This window comes from Bombina bombina, unplaced genomic scaffold, assembly GCF_027579735.1.
Source record: "Bombina bombina isolate aBomBom1 unplaced genomic scaffold, aBomBom1.pri scaffold_981, whole genome shotgun sequence".
In the NCBI taxonomy this organism is placed as follows: Eukaryota; Metazoa; Chordata; class Amphibia; order Anura; family Bombinatoridae; genus Bombina; species Bombina bombina.
This window is the reverse complement of record NW_026511933.1, coordinates 101,012-116,023: the sequence shown is the minus strand read 5'-3', so window position 1 is coordinate 116,023 and position 15,012 is coordinate 101,012. Positions and strand designations below refer to the sequence as shown.

The following is a 15,012-nucleotide window of genomic DNA, read 5'->3' as shown; positions in this document are numbered from 1 at the left end:
TTGAACCCTTACATTCCGTTGATATTAAGTTATTATCTTGGAAAGTTTTGTTTTTAGTTGCGATTTCTTCTGCTAGAAGAGTCTCAGAATTATCTGCTCTGCAGTGTTCTCCTCCTTATCTGGTGTTCCATGCAGATAAGGTGGTTTTACGTACTAAACCTGGTTTTCTTCCAAAAGTTGTTTCTAACAAAAACATTAACCAGGAGATTATCGTACCTTCTCTGTGTCCAAAACCAGTTTCAAAGAAGGAACGTTTGTTGCACAATTTGGATGTTGTTCGCGCTCTAAAATTCTATTTAGATGCTACAAAGGATTTTAGACAAACATCTTCCTTGTTTGTTGTTTATTCAGGTAAAAGGAGAGGTCAAAAAGCAACTTCTACCTCTCTCTCTTTTTGGATTAAAAGCATCATCAGATTGGCTTACGAGACTGCCGGACGGCAGCCTCCCGAAAGAATCACAGCTCATTCCACTAGGGCTGTGGCTTCCACATGGGCCTTCAAGAACGAGGCTTCTGTTGATCAGATATGTAGGGCAGCGACTTGGTCTTCACTGCACACTTTTACCAAATTTTACAAGTTTGATACTTTTGCTTCTTCTGAGGCTATTTTTGGGAGAAAGGTTTTGCAAGCCGTGGTGCCTTCCATTTAGGTGACCTGATTTGCTCCCTCCCTTCATCCGTGTCCTAAAGCTTTGGTATTGGTTCCCACAAGTAAGGATGACGCCGTGGACCGGACACACCTATGTTGGAGAAAACAGAATTTATGTTTACCTGATAAATTTCTTTCTCCAACGGTGTGTCCGGTCCACGGCCCGCCCTGGTTTTTTAATCAGGTCTGATAATTTATTTTCTTTAACTACAGTCACCACGGTACCATATGGTTTCTCCTATGCAAATATTCCTCCTTAACGTCGGTCGAATGACTGGGGTAGGCGGAGCCTAGGAGGGATCATGTGACCAGCTTTGCTGGGCTCTTTGCCATTTCCTGTTGGGGAAGAGAATATCCCACAAGTAAGGATGACGCCGTGGACCGGACACACCGTTGGAGAAAGAAATTTATCAGGTAAACATAAATTCTGTTATCGCTATCTGTGTGTGTGTTATTACCGCCCCTGTATCACTATCTGTGTGTGTTATTACCCCCCCTGTATCACTATCTGTGTGTGTGTTATTACCCCCTGTATCACTATCTGTGTGTGTTATTACCGCCCCTGTATCACTATCTGTGTGTGTGTTATTACCGCCCCCTGTATCACTGTCTGTTTGTGTGTTATTACCCCCTCTGTATCAGTATCTGTGTGTGTGTTATTACCGCCCCTGTATCAGTATCTGTGTGTGTGTTATTACCCCCCTGTATCACTATCTGTGTGTGTGTGTGTGTTATTACCGCCCCTGTATCACTATCTGTGTGTGTGTTATTACCCCCCCTGTATCACTATCTGTGTGTGTGTTATTACCCCCCGTATCACTATCTGTGTGTGTGTTATTACCGCCCCCGTATCACTATCTGTGTGTGTGTGTGTTATTACCCCCCCTGTATCACTATCTGTGTGTGTGTTATTACCGCCCCCGTATCACTATCTGTGTGTGTTATTACCGCCCCTGTATCACTATCTGTGTGTGTGTTATTACCGTCCCCTGTATCACTATCTGTGTGTGTGTTATTACCGCCCCTGTATCACTATCTGTGTGTGTGTTATTACCCCCCTGTATCACTATATGTGTGTTATTACCGCCCCTGTATCACTATCTGTCTGTGTTATTACCGCCCCTATATCACTATCTGTCTGTGTTATTACCCCCCCTGTATCACTATCTGTGTGTGTGTTATTACCCCCCGTATCACTATCTGTGTGTGTGTTATTACCCCCCGTATCACTATCTGTGTGTGTGTTATTACCGTCCCCTGTATCACTATCTGTGTGTGTGTTATTACCCCCTGTATCACTGTCTGTGTGTGTGTTATTACCGTCCCTGTATCACTATCTGTGTGTGTGTGTTATTACAGCCCCCTGTATCACTATATGTGTGTGTGTTATTACCCCCCCTGTATCACTATCTGTGTGTGTGTGTTATTACCGCCCCTGTATCACTATCTGTGTGTGTTATTACCCCCCCTGTATCACTATCTGTGTGTGTGTGTTATTACCGCCCCTGTATCACTATCTGTGTATTATTACCGCCCCTGTATCACTATCCGTGTGTGTGTTATTACCGCCCCTGTATCACTATCTGTGTATTATTACCGCCCCTGTATCACTATCCGTGTGTGTGTGTTATTACCGCCCCTGTATCACTATCTGTGTGTGTGTGTTATTACCGCCCCTGTATCACTATCTGTGTGTGTTATTACCCCCCCTGTATCACTATCTGTGTGTGTGTATTATTACCGTCCCCTGTATCACTGTCTGTGTGTGTGTTATTACCCCCCTGTATCACTGTCTGTGTGTGTGTGTTATTACCGCCCCTGTATCACTATCTGTGTGTGTGTTATTACCCCCCTGTATCACTGTCTGTGTGTGTGTTATTACCGTCCCTGTATCACTATCTGTGTGTGTGTTATTACCGTCCCTGTATCACTATCTGTGTGTGTGTGTTATTACAGCCCCCTGTATCACTATATGTGTGTGTGTTATTACCCCCCCTGTATCACTATCTGTGTGTGTGTGTTATTACCGCCCCTGTATCACTATCTGTGTGTGTTATTACCCCCCCTGTATCACTATCTGTGTGTGTGTGTTATTACCGCCCCTGTATCACTATCTGTGTATTATTACCGCCCCTGTATCACTATCCGTGTGTGTGTTATTACCGCCCCTGTATCACTATCTGTGTATTATTACCGCCCCTGTATCACTATCTGTGTATTATTACCCCCCCTGTATCACTATCTGTGTGTGTGTGTTATTACCGCCCCTGTATCACTATCTGTGTGTGTGTGTTATTACCGCCCCTGTATCACTATCTGTGTGTGTTATTACCCCCCCTGTATCACTATCTGTGTGTGTGTATTATTACCGCCCCTGTATCACTATCTGTGTATTATTACCGCCCCCTGTATCACTATCTGTGTGTGTGTTATTACCGCCCCCTGTATCACTATCTGTGTGTGTGTTATTACCGCCCCCTGTATCACTATCTGTGTGTGTGTTATTACCGCCCCTGTATCACTATCTGTGTGTGTGTGTTATTACCGCCCCCTGTATCACTGTCTGTGTGTGTGTTATTACCGCCCCGTATCACTATCTGTGTGTGTGTGTTATTACCCCCCCCCCTGTATCACTATCTGTGTGTGTGTGTTATTACCCCCCCTGTATCACTATCTGTGTGTGTGTTATTACCCCCCCTGTATCACTATATGTGTGTGTGTGTTATTACCGTCCCCTCTATCACTATCTGTGTGTGTTATTACCGCCCCTGTATCACTATCTGTGTGTGTGTTATTACCCCCCCTGTATCACTGTCTGTGTGTGTGTTATTACCGCCCCTGTATCACTATCTGTGTGTGTGTTATTACCCCCCCTGTATCACTATCTGTGTGTGTGTTATTACCCCCCCTGTATCACTATATGTGTGTGTGTGTTATTACCGTCCCCTCTATCACTATCTGTGTGTGTTATTACCGCCCCTGTATCACTATCTGTGTGTGTGTTATTACCCCCCCTGTATCACTGTCTGTGTGTGTGTTATTACCGTCCCCTGTATCACTATCTGTGTGTGTTATTACCCCCCCTGTATCACTGTCTGTGTGTGTGTTATTACCGCCCCCTGTATCACTATCTGTGTGTGTGTTATTACCGCCCCTTGTATCACTATCTGTGTGTGTGTTATTACCGCCCCCTGTATCAGTATCTGTGTGTGTGTGTTATTACCGCCCCTGTATCACTATCTGTGTGTGTGTTATTACCGCCCCCTGTATCAGTATCTGTGTGTGTTATTACCACCCCCTGTATCACTATCTGTGTGTGTGTTATTACCGCCCCCTGTATCACTATCTGTGTGTGTTATTACCACCCCCTGTATCACTATCTGTGTGTGTGTTATTACCGCCCCCTGTATCAGTATCTGTGTGTGTTATTACCGCCCCCTGTATCACTATCTGTGTGTGTTATTACCACCCCCTGTATCAGTATCTGTGTGTGTGTTATTACCGCCCCTGTATCACTATCTGTGTGTGTGTTATTACCGCCCCCTGTATCAGTATCTGTGTGTGTGTTATTACCGCCCCCTGTATCAGTATCTGTGTGTGTGTTATTACCGCCCCTGTATCACTATATGTGTGTGTGTGTTATTACCGCCCCTGTATCACTATCTGTGTGTGTGTTATTACCGTCCCCTGTATCACTATCTGTGTGTGTGTTATTACCGTCCCCTCTATCACTATCTGTGTGTGTGTTATTACCGCCCCTGTATCACTATATGTGTGTGTGTTATTACCGCCCCTGTATCACTATATGTGTGTGTGTTATTACCGCCCCTGTATCACTATCTGTGTGTGTGTTATTACCGCCCCTGTATCACTATATGTGTGTGTGTTATTACCGTCCCCTGTATCACTATATGTGTGTGTGTGTTATTACCGTCCCCTCTATCACTATCTGTGTGTGTTATTACCCCCCCTGTATCACTATCTGTGTGTGTGTTATTACCCCCCCTGTATCACTATATGTGTGTGTGTGTTATTACCGTCCCCTCTATCACTATCTGTGTGTGTGTGTGTTATTACCCCCCCTGTATCACTATATGTGTGTGTGTTATTACCGCCCCTGTATCACTATATGTGTGTGTGTTATTACCGTCCCCTGTATCACTATATGTGTGTGTGTTATTACCGTCCCCTGTATCACTATATGTGTGTGTGTTATTACCGTCCCCTGTATCACTATATGTGTGTGTGTTATTACCGTCCCCTGTATCACTATATGTGTGTGTGTTATTACCCCCCCCTGTATCACTATATTTGTGTGTGTGTTATTATCGTCCCCTCTATCACTATCTGTGTGTGTTATTACCCCCCCTGTATCACTATCTGTGTGTGTGTTATTACCCCCCCTCTATCACTATCTGTGTGTGTTATTACCCCCCCTGTATCACTATCTGTCTGTGTTATTACCGCCCCCTGTATCACTACCTTTGTGTGTTATTACTTGCACCTTTATTTGTGTGTGTGTCATTACACGGCCACTGTGTAACTTTGTGTTATTCTCCCCCCCCCCCGTGTCACTATCTGTGCATAAGTTATTGCCCCTCTTGTGACCTGCTGTGTTGCCTTTACAGACCTACCTGCTTTGGGGTTACTATGCCACAGCAACTCATGACTATGACATTAAGTGGACGATGCCCCACTGTGTCCTTACACTGAAGCTGATCGGTGAGTGTCCTCCTTGCTCCTGTCTGTGTCACATGTGTGTGTTATAGTCTGCACCTGGTCAGCACCAATGGCCTACATATACTGGGACATATTACAAGTGGCATGCTACCTGCGCTCATATTAAAGTTTATAAAGCAGACAGTTTATGCGCACACTCAAGCGTTGAGTTCAAAAAGCTTAATTCTAGAACAATTGTCAGCTTGCAAGTTGAAATTAAACTGTTTTCACTCGCGCCCTAAACGGATGAGCGCAAAAAGCTGCACTTACGCGCGCATTCACATATTCTCCCATGTTAAAAACACCTCAGTCTCGCACAAACCCGATTGCATATTCTCATGTGCGCTAGCCCAACATGAAAATAATAAAAACATAATTTATGTAAGAACTTACCTGATAAATTCATTTCTTTCATATTAGCAAGAGTCCATGAGCTAGTGACGTATGGGATATACATTCCTACCAGGAGGGGCAAAGTTTCCCAAACCTCAAAATGCCTACAAATACACCCCTCACCACACCCACAAATCAGTTTAACGAATAGCCAAGAAGTGGGGTGATAAAAAAGTGCGAAAGCATATAAAATAAGGAATTGGAATAATTGTGCTTTATACAAAAAAATCATAACCACCACAAAAGGGTGGGCCTCATGGACTCTTGCTAATATGAAAGAAATTAATTTATCAAGTAAGTTCTTACATAAATTATGTTTTCTTTCATGTAATTAGCAAGAGTCCATGAGCTAGTGACGTATGGGATAATGACTACCCAAGATGTGGAACTTCCACGCAAGAGTCACTAGAGAGGGAGGGATAAAATAAAGACAGCCAATTCCGCTGAAAAAATAATCCACACCCCAAAATAAATTTAAATTTCTCCAACATAGGTGTGTCCGGTCCACGGCGTCATCCTTACTTGTGGGATATTCTCTTCCCCAACAGGAAATGGCAAAGAGCCCAGCAAAGCTGGTCACATGATCCCTCCTAGGCTCCGCCTACCCCAGTCATTCTCTTTGCCGTTGTACAGGCAACATCTCCACGGAGATGGCTTAGAGTTTTTTAGTGTTTAACTGTAGTTTTTCATTATTCAATCAAGAGTTTGTTATTTTCAAATAGTGCTGGTACGTACTATTTACTCAGAAACAGAAAAGAGATGAAGAATTCTGTTTGTATGAGGAAAATGATTTTAGCAACCGTAACTAAAATCCATGGCTGTTCCACACAGGACTGTTGAGAGCAATTAACTTCAGTTGGGGGAACAGTTTGCAGTCCCTTGCTGCTTGAGGTATGACACATTCTAACAAGACGATGTAATGCTGGAAGCTGTCATTTTCCCTATGGGATCCGGTAAGCCATGTTTATTACGATTGTAAATAAGGGCTTCACAAGGGCTTATTTAAACTGTAGACTTTTTCTGGGCTAAATCGATTGATTATTAACACATATTTAGCCTTGAGGAATCATTTTATCTGGGTATTTTGATATAATAATATCGGCAGGCACTGTTTCAGACACCTTATTCTTTAGGGGCTTTCCCAAAGCATAGGCAGAGTCTCATTTTCGCGCCGGTATGGCGCACTTGTTTTTGAGGACAGCATGGCATGCAGCTGCATGTGTGTGGAGCTCTGATACATAGAAAGGTCTTTCTGAAGGCATCATTTGGTATCGTATTCCCCTTTGGGCTTGGTTGGGTCTCAGCAAAGCAGATTCCAGGGACTGTAAAGGGGTTAAATATAAAAACGGCTCCGGTTCCGTTATTTTAAGGGTTAAAGCTTCCAAATTTGGTGTGCAATACTTTTAAGGCTTTAAGACACTGTGGTGAAATTTTGGTGAATTTTGAACAATTCCTTCATACTTTTTCGCAATTGCAGTAATAAAGTGTGTTTAGTTTAAAATTTAAAGTGACAGTAACGGTTTATTTTAAAACGTTTTTTGTGCTTTGTTATCAAGTTTATGCCTGTTTAACATGTCTGAACTACCAGATAGATTGTGTTCTGACTGTGGGGAAACCAAGGTTCCTTCTCATTTAACTATATGTATTTTATGTCATAAAAAAATTTAGTAAAAATGATGCCCAAGATGATTCCTCAAGTGAGGGGAGTAAGCATGGTACTGCATCATCCCCTCCTTCGTCTACACCAGTCTTGCCCATACAGGAGGCCCCTAGTACATCTAGTGCGCCAATACTCCTTACTATGCAACATTTAACGGCTGTAATGGATAACTCTATCAAAAACATTTTAGCCAATATGCCCACTTATCAGTGAAAGCGCGACTGCTCTGTTTTAGAAAATTCTGTAGAGCATGAGAACGCTGATGATATGGTTTCTGAAGGGCCCCTACACCAGTCTGAGGGGGCCAGGGAGGTTTTGTCTGAGGGAGAAATTTCAGATTCAGGAAACATTTCTCAACAAGCTGAACCTGATGTGATTACTTTTAAATTTAATTTGGAACATCTCCGCGCTCTGCTTAAGGAGGTGTTATCCAATTTGGATGATTGTGATTATCTGGTCATTCCAGAACCACTATGTAAAATGGAAAAGTTCTTAGAGGCCCCGGGGCCCCCCGAAGCTTTTCCTATATCCAAGCGGGTGGCGTACATTGTTAGTACAGAATGGGACAGGCCCGGTATACCTTTAGTACCTCCCCCCATATTTATAAAATTGTTTTCCTATAGTCGACACCAGAAAGGACTGATGGCAGACAGTCCCCAAGGTCGAGGGGGGCGGTTTCTACTCTACACAAGCGCGCCACTATACCCATAGAAGATAGTTGTGCTTTCCAAGATCCTATGGATAAAAAATTAGAAGGTCTGCTAAAGATGTTTGTTCAGCAAGGTTCCCTTCTACAACCAATTGCATGCATTGTCCCTGTCACTGCAGCCGCGTGTTTCTAGTTTGAGCTAGGAAAGGCGATTATTAGTAATTCTTCTTCTTATGAGGAGATTATGGACAGAATTCGTGCTCTTAAATTGGCTAATTCTTTCACCCTAGACGCCACCTTGCAATTGGCTAGGTTAGCGGCGAAAAAATTCTGGGTTTGCTATTGTGGCGCAGAACGCTTTGGTTAAAATCTTGGGCAGCGGATGCGTCTTCCAAGAACAAATTGCTTGACATTCCTTTCAAGGGGAAAACACTCTTTGGCCCTGACTTGAAAGAGATTATCTCTGATATCACTGGGGGCAAGGGCCACGCCCTTCCTCAGGATAGGTCTTTTCAAGACCAAAAATAAACCTAAGTTTCGTCCCTTTCGCAGAAACGGATCAGCCCCAAGGGCTACGTCCTCTAAGCAGGAAGGTAATACTTCTCAAGCCAATCCAGCCTGGAGACCTATGCAAGGCTGGAACAAAGGAAAGCAGGCCAGGAAACCTGCCACTGCTACCAAGACAGCATGAAATGCGGGCCCCCGATCCGGGACCGGATCTGGTGGGGGGCAGACTCTCTCTCTTCGCTCAGGCTGGGGCAAGAGATGTTCTGGACTCTTGGGCGCTAGAAATAGTCTCCCAAGGTTATTCTCTGGAGTTCAAGGGGCTTCCTCCAAGGGGGAGGTTCCACAGGTCTCAGTTGTCTTCAGACCACATAAGAAGACAGGCATTCTTACATTGGGTAGAAGACCTGCTAAAAATGGGAGTGATTCATCCTGTTCCATTAGGAGAACAAGGGATGGGGTTCTACTCCAATCTGTTCATAGTTCCCAAAAAAGAGGGAACGTTCAGACCAATCTTAGATCTCAAGATCTTGAACAAGTTTCTCAAGGTTCCATCGTTCAAGATGGAAACCATTCGAACACTTCTTCCTTCCATCCAGGAAGGTCAATTCATGACCAAGGTGGATTTCAAGGATGCGTATCTACATATTCCTATCCACAAGGAACATCATCGGTTCCTAAGGTTTGAATTCCTGGACAAGCTTTTCCAGTTCGTGGCGTTTTCTTTCGGATTAGCCACTGCTCCTAGGATTTTCTCATAGGTACTAGGGTCCCTTCTGGCGGTGCTAAGACCAAGGGGCATTGCTGTAGTACCTTACTTGGACGACATTCTGATTCGTGCGTCGTCCCTTCCTCAAGTAAAGGCTCACACGGACATTGTCCTGGCCTTTCTCAGATCTCACGGATGGAAAGTGAACGTGGAAAAGAGTTCTCTATCTCCGTCAACGAGGGTTCCCTTCTTGGGAACTATAATAGACTCCTTAGAAATGAGGATTTTTCTGACAGAAGCCAGAAAAACAAAACTTCTAGACTCTTGTCGGATACTTCATTCCGTTCCTCTTCCTTCCATAGCGCAGTGCATGGAAGTGATAGGTTTGATGGTAGCGGCAATGGACATAGTTCCTTTTGTGCGCATTCATCTTAGACCATTACAACTGTTCCTGCTCAGTCAGTGGAATGGGGACTATTCAGACTTATCTCCGAAGATACAAGTAAATCAGAGGACCAGAGACTCATTCCGTTGGTGGCTGTCCCTGGACAACCTGTCACAAGGGATGACCTTCCGCAGACCAGAGTGGGTCATTGTCACGACCGACGCCAGTCTGATGGGCTGGGGCGCGGTCTGGGGATCCCTGAAAGCTCAGGGTCTTTGGTCTCGGGTAGAATCTCTTCTACCGATAAATATTCTGGAACTGAGAGCGATATTCAATGCTCTCAAAGCTTGGCCTCAGCTAGCGAGGGCCAAGTTCATACATCAACCATCAGGGGGGAACAAGGAGTTCCCTAGCGATGGACGAAGTGACCAAAATCATTCTATGGGCGGAGTCTCACTCCTGCCACCTGTCTGCTATCCACATCCCAGGAGTGGAAAATTGGGAAGCGGATTTTCTGAGTCGTCAGACATTGCATCCGGGGGAGTGGGAACTCCATCCGGAAATCTTGCCCAAGTCACTCAACCGTGGGGCATTCCAGACATGGATCTGATGGCCTCTCGTCAGAACTTCAGAGTTCCTTACTACGGGTACAGATCCAGGGATCCCAAGGCGGTTCTAGTGGATGCACTAGTAGCACCTTGGACCTTCAAACTAGCTTATGTGTTCCCGCCGTTTCCTCTCATCCCCAGGCTGGTAGCCAGGATCAATCAGGAGAGGGCGTCGGTGATTTTGATAGCTCCTGCGTGGCCACGCAGGACTTGGTATACAGATCTGGTGAATATGTCATCGGCTCCACTATGGAAGCTACCTTTGAGACGAGACCTTCTTGTTCTAGGTCCGTTCGACCCACTCCAGCTGACTGCTTGGAGATTGAACGCTTGATCTTATCAAAGCGAGGGTTCTCAGATTCTGTTATTAATACTCTTGTTCAGGCCTGAAAGCCTGTAACCAGAAAATTACCACATAACTTGGTATATCTGTTGGTGTGAATCTGCAGGATTCCCTTGGGACAAGGTTAAGATTCCTAAGAGTCTATCCTTCCTTCGAGAAGGATTGGAAAAAGGATTATCTGCAAGTTCCTTGATGGGACAGATTTCTGCCTTGTCTGTGTTACTTCACAAAAAGCTGGCAGCTGTGCCAGATGTTCTAGCCTTTGTTCAGGCTCTGGTTAGAATCAAGCCTGTTTACAAAATTTTGACTCCTCCTTGGAGTCTCAACCTAGTTCTTTCAGTTCTTCAGGGGGTTCCGTTTGAACCCTTACATTCCGTTGATATTAAGTTATTATCTTGGAAAGTTTTGTTTTTGGTTGCAATTTCTTCTGCTAGAAGAGTTTCAGAATTATCTGCTCTGCAGTGTTCTTCTCCTTATCTGGTGTTCCATGCAGATAAGGTGGTTTTGCGTACTAAACCTGGTTTTCTTCCAAAAGTTGTTTCTAACAAAGACATTAACCAGGAGATAGTTGTGCCTTCTTTGTGTCCTAATCCAGTTTCAAAGAAGGAACGTTTGTTGCACAACTTGGATGTAGTTCGTGCTCTCAAATTTTACTTAGCAGCTACTAAGGTTTTCAGACAAACTTTGGCTTTGTTTGTTGTTTATTCTGGTAAACGGAGAGGTCAAAAAGCAACTTCTACCTCTCTCTCCTTCTGGATTAAAAGCATTATCCGATTGGCTTATGAGACTGCCGGACGGCAGCCTCCTGAAAGAATCACAGCTCACTCCACTAGGGCTGTGGCTTCCACATGGGCCTTCAAGAACGAGGCTTCTGTTGATCAGATATGTAAGGCAGCGACTTGGTCTTCACTGCACACTTTTTCTAAATTTTACAAATTTGATACTTTTGCTTCTTCTGAGGCTATTTTTGGGAGAAAGGTTTTGCAAGCCGTGGTGCCTTCCATTTAGGTGACCTGATTTGCTCCCTCCCTTCATCCGTGTCCTAAAGCTTTGGTATTGGTTCCCACAAGTAAGGATGACGCCGTGGACCGGACACACCTATGTTGGAGAAAACAGAATTTATGTTTACCTGATAAATTACTTTCTCCAACGGTGTGTCCGGTCCACGGCCCGCCCTGGTTTTTTTAATCAGGTCTGATAATTTATTTTCTTTAACTACAGTCACCACGGTAACATATGGTTTCTCCTATGCAAATATTCCTCCTTTACGTCGGTCGAATGACTGGGGTAGGCGGAGCCTAGGAGGGATCATGTGACCAGCTTTGCTGGGCTCTTTGCCATTTCCTGTTGGGGAAGAGAATATCCCACAAGTAAGGATGACGCCGTGGACCGGACACACCGTTGGAGAAAGTAATTTATCAGGTAAACATAAATTCTGTTTTTATAATGAAAAAAACTGAAAACATAAGCAGAAGATTCAAACTGAAACAGCTGCCTGAAGTACCTTTCTACCAAAAACTGCTTCAGAAGAAGAAAATACATCAAAATGGTAGAATTTAGTAAAAGTATGCAAAGAAGACCAAGTTGCTGCTTTGCAAATCTGATCAACCGAAGCTTCATTCCTAAACGCTCAGGAAGTAGAAACTGACCTAGTAGAATGAGCTGTAATCCTTTGAGGCGGAGTTTTACCCGACTCGACATAAGCATGATGAATTAAAGATTTCAACCAAGATGCCAAAGAAATGGCAGAGGCCTTCTGACCTTTCCTAGAACCGGAAAAGATAACAAATAGACTAGAAGTCTTTCGGAAATTCTTAGTGGCTTCAACATAATATTTCAAAGCTCTAACAACATCCAAAGAATGCAATGATTTCTCCTTAGAATTCTTAGGATTAGGACATAATGAAGGAACCACAATTTCTCTACTAATGTTGTTGGAATTTACAACCTTAGGTAAAAATTTAAAAGAAGTTCGCAACACCGCCTTATCCTGATGAAAAATCAGAAAAGGAGACTCACAAGAAAGAGCAGATAAATCAGAAACTCTTCTGGCAGAAGAGATGGCCAAAAGAAACAAAACTTTCCAAGAAAGTAATTTAATGTCCAATAAATGCATAGGTTCAAACGGAGGAGCTTGAAGAGCCCCCAGAACCAAATTCAAACTCCAAGGAGGAGAAATTGACTTAATAACAGGTTTTATACGAACCAAAGCTTGTACAAAACAATGAATATCAGGAAGATTAGCAATCTTTCTGTGAAAAAAAACAGAAAGAGCAGAGATTTGTCCTTTCAAGGAACTTGCGGACAAACCTTTATCTAAACCATCCTGAAGAAACTGTAAAATTCTCGGAATTCTAAAAGAATGCCAGGAAAAATGATGAGAAAGACACCAAAAAATATAAGTCTTCCAGACTCTATAATATATCTTCCTAGATATAGATTTACGAGCCTGTAACATAGTATTAATCACAGAGTCAGAGAAACCTCTTTGACTAAGAATCAAGCGTTCAATCTCCATACCTTTAAATTTAAGGATTTGAGATCCTGATGGAAAAAAGGACCTTGCGACAGAAGGTCTGGTCTTAACGGAAGAGTCCACGGTTGGCAAGAGGCCATCCGGACAAGATCCGCATACCAAAACCTGTGAGGCCATGCTGGAGCTACCAGCAGAACAAACGAGCATTCCTTCAGAATCTTGGAGATCACTCTTGGAAGAAGAACTAGAGGCAGGAAGATATAAGCAGGATGATACTTCCAAGGAAGTGATAATGCATCCACTGCTTCCGCTTGAGGATCCCTGGATCTGGACAGATACCTGGGAAGTTTCTTGTTTAGATGAGAAGCCATCAGATCTATTTCTGGAAGTCCCCACATTTGAACAATCTGAAGAAATACCTCTGGGTGAAGAGACCATTCGCCCGGATGCAACGTTTGGCGACTGAGATAATACGCTTCCCAATTGTCTATACCTGGGATATGAACCGCAGAAATTAGACAGGAGCTGGATTACGCCCAAACCAGAATTTGAGATACTTCTTTTATAGCCAGAGGGCTGTGAGTCCCTCCTTGATGATTGATGTATGCCACAGTTGTGACATTGTCTGTCTGAAAACAAATGAACGATTCTCTCTTCAGAAGAGGCCAAGACTGAAGAGCTCTGAAAATTGCACGGAGTTCCAAAATATTGATCGGTAATCTCACCTCCTGAGATTCCCAAACTCCTTGTGCCGTCAGAGACCCCCAAACAGCTCCCCAACCTGTAAGACTTGTATCTGTTGAGATTACAGTCCAGGTCGGAAGCACAAAAGAAGCCCCCTGAACTAAACGATGGTGATCTGTCCACCACGTTAGAGATTGTCGTACAATCGGTTTTAAAGATATTAATTGAGATATCTTTGTGTAATCCCTGCACCATTGATTCAGCATACAGAGCTGAAGAGGTCGCATGTGAAAACGAGCAAAGGGGATCGCGTCCGATGCAGCAGTCATAAGACCTAGAATTTCCATGCATAAGGCTACCGCACTCACTCTATGTACGTAACGGGTGCACACTCACACTGTGTATATAACAGGTGAGCAGTCTCACTGTTTATATAACAGGTGCGCAGTCTCACTGTGTATATAACGTGTATATAACAGGTATATAACAGGTGCGCAGTCTCACTGTGTATATAACAGGTGCTCGGTCTCACTGTGTATATAACGTGTATATAATGTGTATATAACAGGTGCTCGGTCTCACTGTGTATATAACAGGTGCGCGGTCTCACTGTGTATATAACAGGTGCGCGGTCTCACTGTGTATATAACGTGTATATAATGTGTATATAACAGGTGCGCAGTGTCACTGTGTATATAACAGGTGCGCGGTCTCACTGTGTATATAACGTGTATATAATGTGTATATAACAGGTGCGCAGTCTCACTGTGTATATAACAGGTGCGCAGTCTCACGGTGTATATAACAGGTGCGCAGTCTCACGGTGTATATAACAGGTGAGCAGTCTCACTGTTTATATAACAGGTGCGCAGTCTCACTGTGTATATAACAGGTGCGCAGTCTCACTGTGTATATAACAGGTGCGCACTCTCACTGTGTATATAACAGGTGTGCACTCTCACTGTGTATATAACAGGTGCGCGGTCTCACTGTGTATATAACGTGTATATAATGTGTATATAACAGGTGCGCAGTCTCACTGTGTATATAACAGGTGCGCAGTCTCACTGTGTATATAACAGGTGCGCAGTCTCACTGTGTATATAACAGGTGCGCAGTCTCACTGTGTATATAACAGGTGCGCAGTCTCACTGTGTATATAACAGGTGCGCAGTCTCACTGTGTATATAACAGGTGCGCAGTCTCACTGTGTATATAACAGGTGCGCAGTCT

At 43.8% G+C, this 15,012-nt stretch overlaps 1 protein-coding gene across 1 annotated transcript in view; it reads left to right on the top strand.

The window, feature by feature from the left end:
* Nucleotides 1–5,282: 5,282 nt before the first annotated feature.
* The window catches only part of LOC128644018 (lysophospholipid acyltransferase 5), a gene marked incomplete at its 3' end in the record, with an annotated part of 90,185 nt that continues 80,455 nt past the window's right edge, over nucleotides 5,283–15,012 (top strand). Inside the window, 1 exon segment of the mRNA XM_053696781.1 lies at nucleotides 5,283–5,371. Within this exon segment, the coding sequence (XP_053552756.1) occupies nucleotides 5,338–5,371 (34 nt within the window).